This window comes from Bos javanicus, chromosome 21 (genome assembly GCF_032452875.1).
Source record: "Bos javanicus breed banteng chromosome 21, ARS-OSU_banteng_1.0, whole genome shotgun sequence".
In the NCBI taxonomy this organism is placed as follows: domain Eukaryota; kingdom Metazoa; phylum Chordata; class Mammalia; order Artiodactyla; family Bovidae; genus Bos; species Bos javanicus.
In genome coordinates this window covers 32193201-32207324 of record NC_083888.1, presented here as the reverse complement: position 1 = coordinate 32207324, position 14124 = coordinate 32193201, and the positions used below count along the sequence as shown (strand labels likewise).

At 41.1% G+C, this 14124-nt stretch overlaps 1 protein-coding gene across 2 annotated transcripts in view; it reads right to left on the bottom strand.

Annotated features, from left to right (window-relative positions):
• Window positions 1–300: 300 nt before the first annotated feature.
• Window positions 301–14124, bottom strand: part of HMG20A (high mobility group 20A) — a 76410-nt gene continuing 62586 nt past the window's right edge. For both annotated transcript variants that reach the window (XM_061394760.1, XM_061394759.1), the window contains exons 7-10: window positions 8113–8188; window positions 7197–7412; window positions 5706–5848; window positions 301–2758 (exon numbers count right to left, since the gene is read on the bottom strand). In XM_061394760.1, coding sequence (XP_061250744.1) covers window positions 5712–5848; window positions 7197–7412; window positions 8113–8188 — 429 coding nt within the window. In that variant the 3' untranslated portion in view covers window positions 301–2758; window positions 5706–5711. The remainder of the gene's footprint in view (window positions 2759–5705; window positions 5849–7196; window positions 7413–8112; window positions 8189–14124) is intronic.

Below are 14124 nucleotides of genomic sequence, written 5' to 3'. Positions count from 1 at the left end.
TCAAAAGGAAGACTGTCTTTAGGCCTCCTATCAAGGGGGCTGAAGTCACTGACTTTAAGAACATGAGACTTCTTTCAAGTTGCCTCCAGAATACTACTGCTACATTAGAATGAATTATAGTTCACTGTATTCTTATAGCATACATTAGGAGAACTGAACCCTCAAACAGGCTAAGACACATTTTGAATAAGCAATTAATAAAATGAATGTTACCATTTTAAAAGTGTAACAGACAATGATTAATGTAGAGTTGACAAAGTCTTTAAGATAAGAAGGCAATGCAGGTAAAACTGAATCGAGTAGATTCAACATAGAAAAGTTTTTAATGAGGCAAACATCAAGCAAGCATATCGACTTCTTTAAAAAACAAAGAAAATCTAAAAGTTTAATTACAAAAACACTTGTACAGAAAACTTGGCATTTCAACAGTTTCAAACACACGTATACATTTTTTTCCTAAAATTTCATTCTGTCAGAATCTGTCTCATTTTCCTCAGCTGCTCTTTGTGTTTTAATAAAAAGAAAGAAATCTGTAACACTGAATAGGCAACAACTTATTTCTTGAGAAGAACATATTAGTGCAATAATATCTACAAGTTTACTGGGAAATGTGAATTCAGTATTGTGTTAGCCTCTGAGCTCACTTACTACCTTCCTGGCTGGGCACAGAGGAGAGAGCAGGTAAGACAGACCTGCTTCCCGGAACCTTCTTGTTTTGTGGCAGTTGAATTCCAGCCACCAGTGAGTCAGGTGTAGCTGCTGGAGGGGCCAGCATGTCAGACGCAGGTTGCTATTTTGTGAAAATGCTTTCAAACTGCCAGCTTTCTTGAGATCTCATGCATTCCCGATTACGGATGTCTCTCAAGTCAGTGTCAGGTATCTATCCAGACGAAGGAGAAGGATGAGCTCTGGCCCTATTACAGCGTTCCCTGGTGCACAGCACTGCTAATAATGCTGTGCAAAACTAACACAAAGGCGAGACAGAGAGAAATATGAGGAGGAAGAAAGGAGACAAAGTATTTGGCAGAAGGCAGACACAAACTCCAGAACTGGCTTGGCTGTCCTCCTGCCACAGACAGTGCATTCCAGCTTGGACTGAGCAGGCAGGGTGTCTGAGAGAAGAGCTAGGAATGGCCAGTGAGAGTAGGAAAACACAGAAGAGCAGGTGAGTTGGCAGGTTTATAGAGATAATGATGGGCTCTTATTCTCAAAGACGGCCAGGGTGGTATATGTATGGGCTTCAGTACATGAAAATTTGATGTGTGTTCATGTAAGAACTTTTAACAAGGTTGTTTTTTTGCTGTTGTTTTGTTTCCTTTGGGTTAAGAAAAAAATCAGGGGAGGAGATGCTGAGAAGACAGGAGGGTTGCAGCAACATGATGGGGGTGTCTGGCTTGCACCCTGGCCTGTGAGCATACTGTGAGGGGGCCACACTTCCACCTGCCCTTGGTGGCATGGTGCCTGGACAGTGGGCTCAGTGTGCCCTGCTTTGGTTCCAAAGATCTCAGCTGCAACCGCCAGCCTTGTGCTCCACAGCATCAACACATAACACAACAAAACCAAACCCTGAGATGAAAATCAGAAACCTCTCTTCCCTTTTGCTGTGTATTTTTTTTTTCAATCACAAGAAGGGAGAGGGAAGGAAAGCCTGTCCCTTTGATACAGACTCTGCAGTTATGATTAGAGAAGAAAGACAAAGGATGGAGAATTCCTCTGTGTTCTCCTCTGTCAGCTGGCAGTATTCTGATGACATTTCCGCCATCCATATCCATAACTCGGTACACCTCAAGCACACAGGGATTTCCCCTGTTTTCACTTATAAGAAACTTTAGGATCTTTCTCCTACCAAGTGAGAAACTACTTTTCTTGTTCTGTCCTGTTTACCAGTGACCTTTCTCTCAGCAAAAATATTGCACAAGTCACTGCCAACAGATGGGAACAGAAGAGCCTTGCTGGGGCCGGGACGCAGGGTACGTGCAGGAGCAGTGCTTAGAAAACAGCAGGCAGTACCAAGGGGGGAGGAAAGAGTGCTCTCCTTCAGGGCAGCAATCACAAAGCCTCCACTACAAGGGCTGGCACCCACTGAGCGCTGTGTGGGGTATGAGACACAGCCTCGCTCCACAGGACACTGTCAACAAGAAGCTCCTTTCTTTGGAGTCACAGCAGGACAATGATGGGAGAAGATTGGGCCTGTCCAATGAGAGAAACTCTCCTTCAGAGCCCTGCTGAGCAACAAAGCCCAGAGGTCAGAAAATGGAGACATCTAACTTGGTGGGGTGAAGAAAATATAAAAAAATTAACCCCCAAAAGCATTAAAAAAGAAGTGACAGGTAGGTAGGAAAACCACTGATAAAAACCACAGAGCCAGTGATAAGACAGTCCAATCTGAATGAAGCAGAACAATGAGAAGGCTTCCTTTCTGCTGCAGAAGGTGCCTGTCTCAGGGGTGTCTAGTCAGCAGAATATACGCAGACCCACTTGAACAGAAGTATAGATGATAGGAGACTGAAGACTTGTACATGGTCAAAGCTTCACAAGGACAATTCCATAGGAAGTTCACATACATGTTCCTTTTGCTGCTCCCTCACATGGCTTCCTGGGGTGAAGGCATGTACCTCATAACTGACGGTTCTTTCACAAGCAGAATAATCTGTACGCCTTCTCTGCCTCCACTCAACTCAAATTTCCACGGATGGCTTCTCATTCTGAACAAGTGAAACCACTTACAGAACATCCTGGAGCTCTAAGACCTGTAGAACTGGGAGAAAAAAAACAAATGAAAAAAGATACCAAAAAGGTAAGCACAGATCAGAAAGGGTTCAGACTTTGAGTGAAAATACTGCGATGCTCTATCTTCAAAAGGGTTAAGGTGAGTAGCAGGGTGTATGTAAACCAAGGAGCTCATAAAACTGCCAGCAGCCAACCTCACTAAGGCATTTTAGACATTTCAACGACAAACGTGGCCCCGCTCCAGTTCAGCCACAATGGGGAGGTTGGAAAATTGCCAGCCAAACACAGAAAACCAAGTATCAGGGACAAATTCGATGATGAAAAATGAGTACTTTGGTCCTGGTCAATCAAACCAACTTTCTTCAAGTATAAATCTAAGGCTCCCTGCATGTGTAGGGAAGTACTGTGTGCATAAGATGAATAAATCCTTACATGAATAAAAATGCAATAACATAAAAAAGTTGTTTTCTTTCCAGTCCTCAAATAGGTAACTATTTATCATTTGGTTCAACTGAAATCAAGCAACATATGGCTTTTGATATATACAGTAGTCACCTCTCCATGTGAAATCACCCCCATGGCTTCCTCCCAGCTCCACTTTTTCTAAGTATAAGTTAGCCACAAAGAAAGATGACAACTGGAGTAATTCTTCCATTGTATATCTATAAAAAATAATTATAAAATGGCTGAACAAAAATTTACATTATAATTGCTGGATTGTAATTTTTTCTTAATTACCCCCCATTTATCTTACTGCTTTCATTCTAAGATTTTCAGTGCTCTCCCTTGACACCCATCCCTACCCCCTTGTATCAATGTTCTAGAAACTCAATTGCATTTAGATACATGTGTTCTAGTTCTAGAATCTGCACTTGCCTACTTAGGTATTTTTAGGCAAGACATCTCACCTCTCTGGGACTCAGTTTCTTTGTATGTACAATGATGGGATTTCTAAAGACCTCTTCCAGCTCTAACATGCTGCTCTAAAAACCATAGACCATTCGCTTCCTTTCACTTGCTGGCTCCTGACAAAGGAAGAAAACTTTGCCAAGCCCATGTCAGAGTAATTAATTGCACCATGAATGCTGGGGACATCAGGCCTAGTTGTCTGTACATATTTGTATAATGAAGCCAAGCTAGAATTAATCATAGTCTTTATAACTGTTTCATTTGACAGTTTCAGAGGGTGTGGAGAGCTAACCATTCTTAGTTATGTTTACATGGCTAGATTGTAAAAATCTGTAGTAACAAAACCGTTCACATTTTCAGCTACTCTTTCTTTTAAGGGCAAAGTATTTGTAGGTTAAAATCAAGGATAATGATAATGTTCTAGGTTTTCAAAGACACCTCAGAAAGCAGATATGACAGTTTATATCCTTAAGATGGGTAAAGCTTTAGAAAAGTCTTACTGGCCAAATGCTCAAAATGGAAAACCATTTTTGGCTCAAAACTCACAACAACTGCCCTTTACCTATGTGAGGAGACAGCATGTTATCAGTTACCGTGTTCTTCCACAGTCCTCCACACTGTTTCTCCCAGCTCTTTCTTTTCAAGCCTACCAGAGTGCTAATTGAAAACACTGTGTGAAAATGAGAAGGGTGATGAGCTCCTGAAAATCCCAGGCCTAGATTTACAAGCTGTTTCCTTCATAAACAGCAGCAGTAATGCCATTTCTTTATTCTGTAGGGAGTCCAGTCATCTCTTAGAAGTATGGTCTGTTCCATCTGGCTACTCACTAGAAGGACAGTAATCCTTTCCCCCATCAGAGCACGACTCGGATAAAGTATGACGAATTGCCCTGTACAGTTACTATTGGAGCCCGTGGCCAAGAAGGATAGAAACGACTGCCTTTGTCTCTGCAGGCAGACACGACCTCATTAGATAAAGAATTATAGGCGTTATTTATTCTTGCACATGTTGCTCAAGGTCAAGACCATGTTAGAATATGAACATGTATATGAGTATGCTCATTTACCTGTAGGACAAATAAAGATATAAATCCATGACCAGCCTTGCTAAGAAGTGTATCCTGCCATCCACTCTTGTTTTAGGATCCATATATGGCCATTCACTGTATGGTCCAACCCTAAGATTTCCACATAGTTCATATGTCTGCAGGGATGGAACAATTTAATTGACAGACCAAAGGGCTGTCAATTGTGGAATGAAAAACTAAAGGGTACTCCATCTCTAGGAATCTGAGTGAAAGAATACCAGTTCCATTTAAGAAATGATACTGATGACTGACCATTAGTACCAAAAAGTTTATAAAGGCAGGCCCCCTTTAGAAATGTATTTTTTCTCTTCTAAAAGGATGTAAAACATATTACAAGTCATTTATTGAATGTATTTTTTAAAAGTTTATTTTCTCATTTCTCTCCTTTCACTTATTGAGAGTTTATATATTTTTTTAATATATTCAATCAAGGCATTAACTGTTTCACTGTAAGTTTAGCCCACATTAACATTTAACACACAACTGTTACTCTGATACTGAGTGGTGAATGAAAAGCTTACTGACATAGGCTTGTACACATACAATGTCTCATTGACTATTGTGAATTATCGTTAAATTTACAGGGAAAAGGAAGCTTAACAATTAAGTGATACTTATTTTGTCCAATGTGTTCTTTGGGGGGTTATTTCCTTTAAATTTCTCACTCAACCTTCAAAACCCTTTGGGAAACTAATACCTAAGAATACAACTTAATAAGTGACAAAGCTAGAATTGAGATCCAACCACAAAAATCATGCTCTTTCTATTAAGCCACATGGAGGTATGCATGAGGAAAAACTATCTTGATTCAGTTTTCCAACACTATTTTCTACATTTAGCAACCAAGCAACAGGAATCTTAAGCCTCCAACTCACTTATTCAATGTCATTCCAGGATTTTAGTAGTATTAATAAAGTCTAATGCCATCTTAGTTTTGATGATGTGCTAGCATGTACGAATCAAGTCAGTGAGCACTCACCATTCCCTAACGATCAAGCCTGTTCACAACTTCTCGAACTGTAGCTATGAAGTTTTCATTGTCTTGGGGATTAGCTAAAATAATACTGTGCAGTCTGTTCATATAGGAGTCGATAGTGTCCACTGTAGGTGTCTCTCCACTTCCTGAAGTGAGATAAGAGAAAGTAAGAAAAGCTTCCCCATTCAGTTCAATAGTAACACAGATCAGTGATTCCACAGCAAAATAAACTTGATTCTAATGGGGTCTGCTCCACAGAGAAGATTTTAATTTCAGAGGAGAGACTTTTAGACCTCAAAGAAATGAAATTCATCCACATACTCTAAATAAACAGATGGACTATTATTGCTACACAGCATATAAGAGTAGTTGCATAAAACAGGTTAAAGACTCTCTTAGATCTGCTGTGACTATTTTCAACATGAAAACATATATAAGAAATACTAGTATTTATTTTCCTTCCCATTAAGACAGTATCACAAAGCCAGCACACTTATATCAGAAAAGTGCTCTGGGGGAACAGGTGATGTGGGAGAGGGGATCAAGAAATAAAAACGTCCAGTGATGAAATAAATTAAGTCACGGGGGTGGAGTGACAGTATTGTACTACATGTTTGAAAGCTGCCAAGAAAGTGTATCTTAAAGGTTCTCATCACAAGAAGAAAAATTTGTTTGCAACTTTGTATGGTGGTACAGGTTTCCCAGGTAGCACTAGCGGTAAAGAACCCACCTACCAATGCAGGAGAGGTAAGAGTTCAATCCCTGGGTTGTGAAGATCCCCTGGAGGAGAGCATGGCAACTCACTCCAGTATTCTTGTCTGGGAAATCCCATGGACAGAGGAACTTGGAGGGCTACAGCCCACAGGGTTGCAAAGAGTAGGACACACCTGAAGTGACTTGGCGTGCATACACGCGTGGAGGCACATGGTAACTAGACTTGCGGTGATCATTTCACAGCGTTTACAGATACAGAATCATTATGTTGTACACTGGAAATTAACAGTGTTATACATCAATTATAGCACAATTAAAAAAAGAAAAGCACTCCACTGAGGATTTATTACACAGTTTCAACTATTCTGAAAATCAAATTAAGCTTAATAGAAAGTAGATTATGTTAAAATATAATTGAAGGAAAATTTAACTGAGCAGAGTCTGAAATTTTGGATTATTTTAACCAATGGGCTGTGCTGTGCTTAGTGGCTCAGTCCTGTCTGATTCTTTGCGACTGAATGGACTAGAGCCCACCAGATTCCTCTGTCCGTGGGGATTCTCCAGGCAAGAGTACTGGAGTGGGTTGCCATGCCCTCCTCCAGATTTTAACCAATACTGAGATTCTATTACATGACCTACAGAAAACTCTGAGGAAACGACCTCGTTGTTTATTGGTCTTCCCCTTGAAGGGAGACTTCAGCCTCACCACACCAACGCCAACATATGCAGCACCTCCCCATCCCCCACTGCTTTACACGACTCAGGTGGGGATGATGTTACCAGGCAAGGGCATGCTGGCGAAGCTGCTGGTCAGCACCTGCCGCAGCGTCTCCAAGTGCTGCTGCAAGACGGTGTTGCGGCTGCGCTCCTGGATCACGTCCACCTCCAGCTTCTCCACCGCTGTGCGCATGCTCTCCACGTGCTTTTGCAGCGCCGCGTTCCTCTCCTCAAATTCCATGTTGGATTTGCGAAGCTGACGGAGCTCTGCCTCCCGAGCTGAGGACGCAAGCCCCCCAAAACACAGATAACACAGTGTCTCTGAGGAGTCCCAGTGACTCTTCTAGAAGTTCTGCTTAGCTATCTCTAATTAGCTACCCCTCCTCCTGTCCCTAGTCTTATTATGGCCTTTCAGATAGCAATTTCAGCAATAAAACGCCTGGCTCTCCAGAGTTATTTTAATTTTTAAAGCTGGTCATATTCTATACTTAAGACTGCAAGGAACAGCTGCAATTCCCAGTGTTTGTTTGTTTGGTCTGTTTAAAGCTGTGCTATGAGAAGCCTGAGGGGTTTCACAGGGGGATCCTGGGAGATTGGGCAAGCACAGCTGTGGGTCCAAAGCTTATTGTAGTGGGGTCAGCTTTGCTCTTATTTATTTTATATTTTGGACATCCATGCAAGCTTTCATTTGTACAAAAGGTTCTTGGCTAACAGCCTGAAAGCAACTGAATTAGTGATGTATATTTATTTCTTCTGATTCAGAGACTAAAGCTACTTTGACAACACTGGCTGAGCTTTCCTCCACTGGTTTCTGAGTAGCTATTTTTAATAGAGAGTGAAATAGAAGCAGCTTCCTTCTTCCAGACCAGTCCCAGGGTCGGGAATATCACTACCATTGCTTTTGAGCAATTAATTTCTCCTGACAACTAAATCCCCTGTCACAGATGTGAGGAACGCAATACGATCCTTTGGTAATCACCTTTGCTGTGGTTCAGGAATTCCTCTGTAAATATAGGGATGTCAAAAACAGATCGTTCCTTTACTTCTGCTTCTTTCTGTGAATCAAGAGTAACAAAACAGTCAATTCTTAAACTAAATTAAACAGTAGTGCCTGCAGCCACAATGGTCATGTTTTCCTTAATGAAATAGTAAGATGAGCAGCAATCAGTCAGTCTAGGTGAGGCTGTGAAGAAAATGTATTCACCTTTCCTTTGGAACCAAACTTTCACAGAGCTCAAGCATGTTAAGTATTCAGCTCTCTCAGGTGACAACTGCTGTGCAATGAGAAACCTTAAAACAAACCTACATAAACTTCCCTAATGGAGATGGTGGAAACCATTTCTTAGCTCTCTGCTCTGAATGGTCAACAGTGTACAAGGGAGAAAGTGACTGAGGTAGGTATCAGTCGCTTCAGTTCAGTTGCTCAGTCATGTCTGACTCTTTGCAACCCCATGGACTGCGGCATGCTAGGCCTCCCTGTCCATCACTGGCTCCTGGAGCTTGCTCAAACTCATGTCCATTAAGTCGGTGATGCCATCCAACCATCTTATCCCCTGTCGTCCCCTTCTCCTCCCACCTTCAATCTTTCCCAGCATCAGGGACTTTTCAAATGAGTCAGTTCTTCACATCAGGTGGCCAAAGTATTGGAGCTTCAGCATCAGTCCTTCCAATGAATATTCAGGACTGATTTCCTTTAGGATGGACTGGTTGGATCTCCTCGCTGTCCAAGGGACTCTCAAGAGTCTTCTCCAACACCACAATTCTAGGTTGGTCATAACTTTTCATCTAAGAGGTAGGTATAGAGAAATAATTTCTGGGTGATTTTTCCATTGCTTCTGTTGGTTATGCATATAAAGTGCTCTCTGAGATAGGATGATTCAATCTAACTTTGCAGAGTGGACAATAAGAATTTTAAGCAGAGATCTGCCAGCCACAAGCAATAATAACGGTATTCCATTAGGACGTCTACTTATTTACAAGGGCAGCCTATAATGGGGATCTTTCAGACTTTCTTCGGACACAGGAAAAACAAACAAAACCAAAAAGTCAGTAATAACTAGGCTCTAAATATGAGAATGCCAAGGATTATGTGAGAGAAAAAATAATAAACCTAAAATTAATTCACCAATAAGCCATTAAAAATAAGTCTCACAAAACCACTGCAAAACATATTCCACAATGATCTTTGTGAATAAAGTCAATATTTCAAAATGCTTTAGCAGCAATTTCTACAATGAATTTAAAGTTGAAAGTATTAAGAATATAAATTATAAGTGTCTTGGCAGTATTTAAAATCTTGCATAATATAAGATGGTAAAGAAAACAGTGGGAAATGAGTACTGAAGAAATTGCTAGTGAAATCTGAGGATTTCAAAACCTTTATAACATAATGAACAATTTAAAAAGTCTAGAAATCATTCCTATAAAAACACATTTAGTGCCAGAGATAGAATGTATATTTCCTACTCTTGCCACCACTGGTCTTTTATCTTTGAACACAAATATGATTTGGTGCCCAGCAGAAAGGCTAAGCAGTTAACAGCCTATGAGGGAACTCTGACAGCCAAGCTCCTGTTTTCATATTGGTGCCTGCCTTGTTATGGAGGGCTGGGCTATGTGAACTGCCTGCCAAGGGCAGCTCATTAAGAGAGACATCTTGGATGGAAGTGTGAAAAACTATGTATTTACCTGAAGAAACTTTCAGAGCACTTAATTTTTACCCTTTTACCTCTTAAAGAAATAAAGTGAAGTTTTCCAGAATGATTTAGAAACAAACAACAGAATTATCACTGAAGGCCCCAGTTTCAACAGGCAAAACTCTGCCTCTAGCCAGTTCTTCAGTTCAGTTGAGTCGCTCAGTCGTGTCCGACTCTTTGTGACCCCATGAATCACAGCACACCAGGCCTTCCTGTCCATCACCATCTCCTGGAGTTCACTCAAACTCATGTCCATCGAGTCGGTGATGCCATCCAGCCATCTCATCCTCTGTCGTCCGCTTTTCCTCCTGCCCCTAATCCCTTCCAGCATCAGAGTCTTTTCCAATGAGTCAGCTCTTCACATCAGGTGGCCAAAGTACTGGAGTTTCAGCTTTAGCATCATTCCTTCCAAAGAACACCCAGGGCTGATCTCCTTTAGAATGGACTGGTTGGATCTCCTTGCAGTCCAAGGGACTCTCAAGAGTCTTCTCCAACACCACAGTTCAAAAGCGTCAATTCTTCAGCACTCAACTTTCTTCACAGTCCAACTCTCACATCCATACATGAGACTAAACAGACCTTTGTTGGCAAAGTAATGTCTCTGCTTTTGAATATGCTGTCTAGGTTGGTCGTAACTTTTCTTCCAAGGAGTAAGCGTCTTTTAATTTCATGGCTGCAGTCACCATCTGCAGTGATTTTGGAGCCCAGAAAAATGAAGTCTGACACTGTTTCCACTGTTTTCCCATCTATTTCCCATGAAGTGATGGGACCAGATGCCATCATCTTCATTTTCTGAATGTTGAGCTTTAAGCCAACTTTTTCACTCTCCTCTTTCACTTTCATCAAGAGGCTTTTTAGTTCCTCTTCACTTTCTGCAATAAGGGTGGTGTCATCTGCATATCTGAGGTTATTGATATTTCTCCCAGCAATCTTGATTCCAGCTTGTGCTTCTTCCAGCCCAGCGTTTCTCATGATGTACTCTGCATAGAAGTTAAATAAGCAGGGTGACAATATACAGCCTTGACGCACTCCTTTTCCTATTTGGAACCAGTCTGTTGTTCCATGTCCAGTTCTAACTGTTGCTTCCTGACCTGCATACAGGTTTCTCAAGAGGCAGGTCAGGTGGTCTGGTATTCCCATCTCTTTCAGAATTTTCCACAGTTTATTGTGATCCACACAGTCAAAGGCTTTGACATAGTCAATAAAGCAGAAATAGATGTTTTTCTGGAACTCTCTGGTCAGGAGGGGCGGCAGTGAGGAGATACCCCTCGTCCAAGGTAAGGAGCAGTGGCTGCGCTTTGCTGGAGCAGCTGTGAAGAGATACCCCACGTCCAAGGTAAGAGAAACCCAAGTAAGACGGTAGCCAGTTCTTGGTGGATTTCAAAGAGAATTAAAGTATGGGTAAGAAAGACTGGTTCCAGAAGAGATCTTAGATATATTTCACAGTGGCTTTCTCTCAACTCTGCTGGCTTACCATATGCTTTAACTCTGTTACTGTACAAGACATAACAGATGTAAGTCCACAAATGACTTTAGATAAAAGCTTATAATTTTATCATCCCATCCTGCTCAGTCTCTTACTTAACTGTACTGGCTTGCTGCTGCTGCTGCTGCTAAGTCGCTTCAGTCGTGTGAGATCAATTTACTTAGCTATAGGTCTGAATATATGCCAGTCAGATGGGTTGGTGTGGATGCCTGGCTCCCATTACCATGGTACCAAGAGCCCTCTCCAAGGCTTAGATTCTGCTCAGACAGGTAATTCTGTTTTCTTCCTTGCCAGAGCAGTCCAGACCAAGCTAACTACGTAAGGGCAGAGGATAGCACCACATAAGTGCATTAACACACTGCCTCTTGGTACAGATTCTTAAGAGTACAAAATAAGAAACACCACAGCAATTAAATGAAACTGTTCAGTCTCTGAAGGGCCAAGAGAGAAATTCTGTTTAACTGAAGAGTTGTCATAAAAACCATCAGCACTCTTCCATTACTGAGTACGTTACTCGGCATTGGAGAGGATACTCTTGGGGGCTCAGATATACTTAAGCTGCTCCAAGGATCACTCAAGGGATTAAAATCATAAGGATTTCATTACCTCGTCATTGAAGGGGTCTAATTTGTTCACATTGAGTGTCATTTTGTCATTTTTCATAAATTAAAGGAGAAACAAAATTATTGTTTCTATCTTAGTCCCCACATGAGATTTAGACACTTTCTTGAGAGTAAAACTAGCTGACTCCTGGGTCTAGCAGGCTGGCTTCTGATGTGAGAGGAGCAAGAATACTCTTCACTTTGGTTTTCATTCTATATATTGAGTGGAGGGTAAGAGAACAGAGGCCTTTTGAACTGAAACTATTTTGCTGTGATCTAGGCTCAGGGCCAGAATCTCATGAAGTGATATGCTTCTCTCAAGTGCCCTTTACTTTAAGGAATGCTCTCAATATTGTGTACCAGGCTGAAGTGCCCCACTGCTATGCAGAATGGCTTGAATGGCTTTCAGGTCAGCATTTCTTGAGTTCTAACAGGGCTCCCCAGTATCTACCTTGGTAACAATGTCTTAGGAATCTAAGTTCCATTAAGGAATACAATAGGTTTCTTTACTACATATATACAAATCAAATCATTTCTGTCTCAAGTGGCAACAAATTTTGCTGACACCACAGGCAGCCAGGCCCATTTTAACTTGCAACACTGTTTATTCCATATAGTGTGCGGGCACTGCCAAGAGACCTTAATAAGCCTGGGCTACAGACGCCTGGGTTTCAGTCACAATTCTGCCTCTAATCAATTCTGTAAGTGATTCTGGGACATTCTCTCCTTTCTTAGGCAAGTCATTTTCCTCACTGGCAAAGAGGGGGTCAGGTGAGAGGATTTCTGAGGTCTTAGTAATTTTGATGTGAGCTCGAAAACTGTTTTATGGCATTTGCCATTTTATTCCTAATAGGATAAGAAAAAGGAAATAAGCATGCATTTAGAAATGTGATGTTTCAGGCACGTTGCAAGATACTTGCTCTTTTATTAACTTCCTCATAACTCAGCTCAGGCCACTTTATCCAAAGATATATATGTATATATATGAAATGCCCCCACAAAACCTAAGTCATCTTTAAGGTACGATTCAGTTGCTCCTTTCCATGGGGCTTCTGTGGATTTTTTTTTCCACTCATAGTGCTTTCTTATTTTTCTTAACTCTTATTATACTAAGAGGTTATGTGTGGCTGTGTTTAAAAACTGTCAAACCAGTTTTTAAAATTGCAACTGTTTTGAAATTACCTAATTTAATAAGCTATTATTCAATGAAAAAAAAAAAACTGATAAAGTGAGTGACATTAATTGAGTCAACAACCTTACTAAGAGAGCTTTATCCTGACCTGGGCATACAACAGACAGGCTTATAAAGCCTAGTGTATATGTACTTGAGAAACTACTGCTGGCTTTCCACCTACTCCTTCCTTTTCTTTGGTTTCACATGTGTCTAATCCTGAAACAGGAAAATCACAAAGAGAGTTATTCCTTTTCATATACTGCAGAAATTCCTATCATACTAAAGTAACATATTTTATTAAAATGCTTAATTTCGCAAATCAGCAGCAGCAGCTTCTACGACCGACCAAGTCTACTAAATCTTTTCTGATTGCAACTATTAACTTTATTAGAGGCAAAAAATGCCATGGTTTGGCCAGCAAAATCCATGTTGATGAACGGAGTCAGTCAGTCACTGACTAGAAAATGTGAGATCTAAGATTTTACTGTCGATACTCTGTTTTGTAACTATTAAGGATACAGAAGCTATAAAAGATGCTTAATAGGGAAAAAAAGTTTAGAAAATTTGTGATATTGGTGGGCAATAAGTAATTAAACAAGTATCTGGCAGTACAGAAAACTTATAACACAATTCAATTATGATGTAAAACATATAGTGTACATACAGTTTCTCAAGCAAAAAAAATTTCATCCTAATTGGAACACAGAGATGTCATATATAACTACATTTATATGGAGAAGGCAATGGCACCCCACTCCAGTACTCTTGCCTGGAAAATCCCATGGACAGAGGAGCCTGGGGGGCTTGTGGTACATGGGGTCGCTAGGAGTCGGACATGACTGAGCGACTTCACTTTCACTTTTCGGTTTTATGCATTGGAGAAGGAAACGGCAACCCACTCCAGTGTTCTTGTCTGGAGAATCCCAGGGACGGTGGAGCCTGGTGGGCTGCCGTCTATGGGGTCACACAGAGTCGGACACGACTGAAGCGACTTAGCAGTAGCAGCAGCAGTATATAGGATTTATATGAAAAA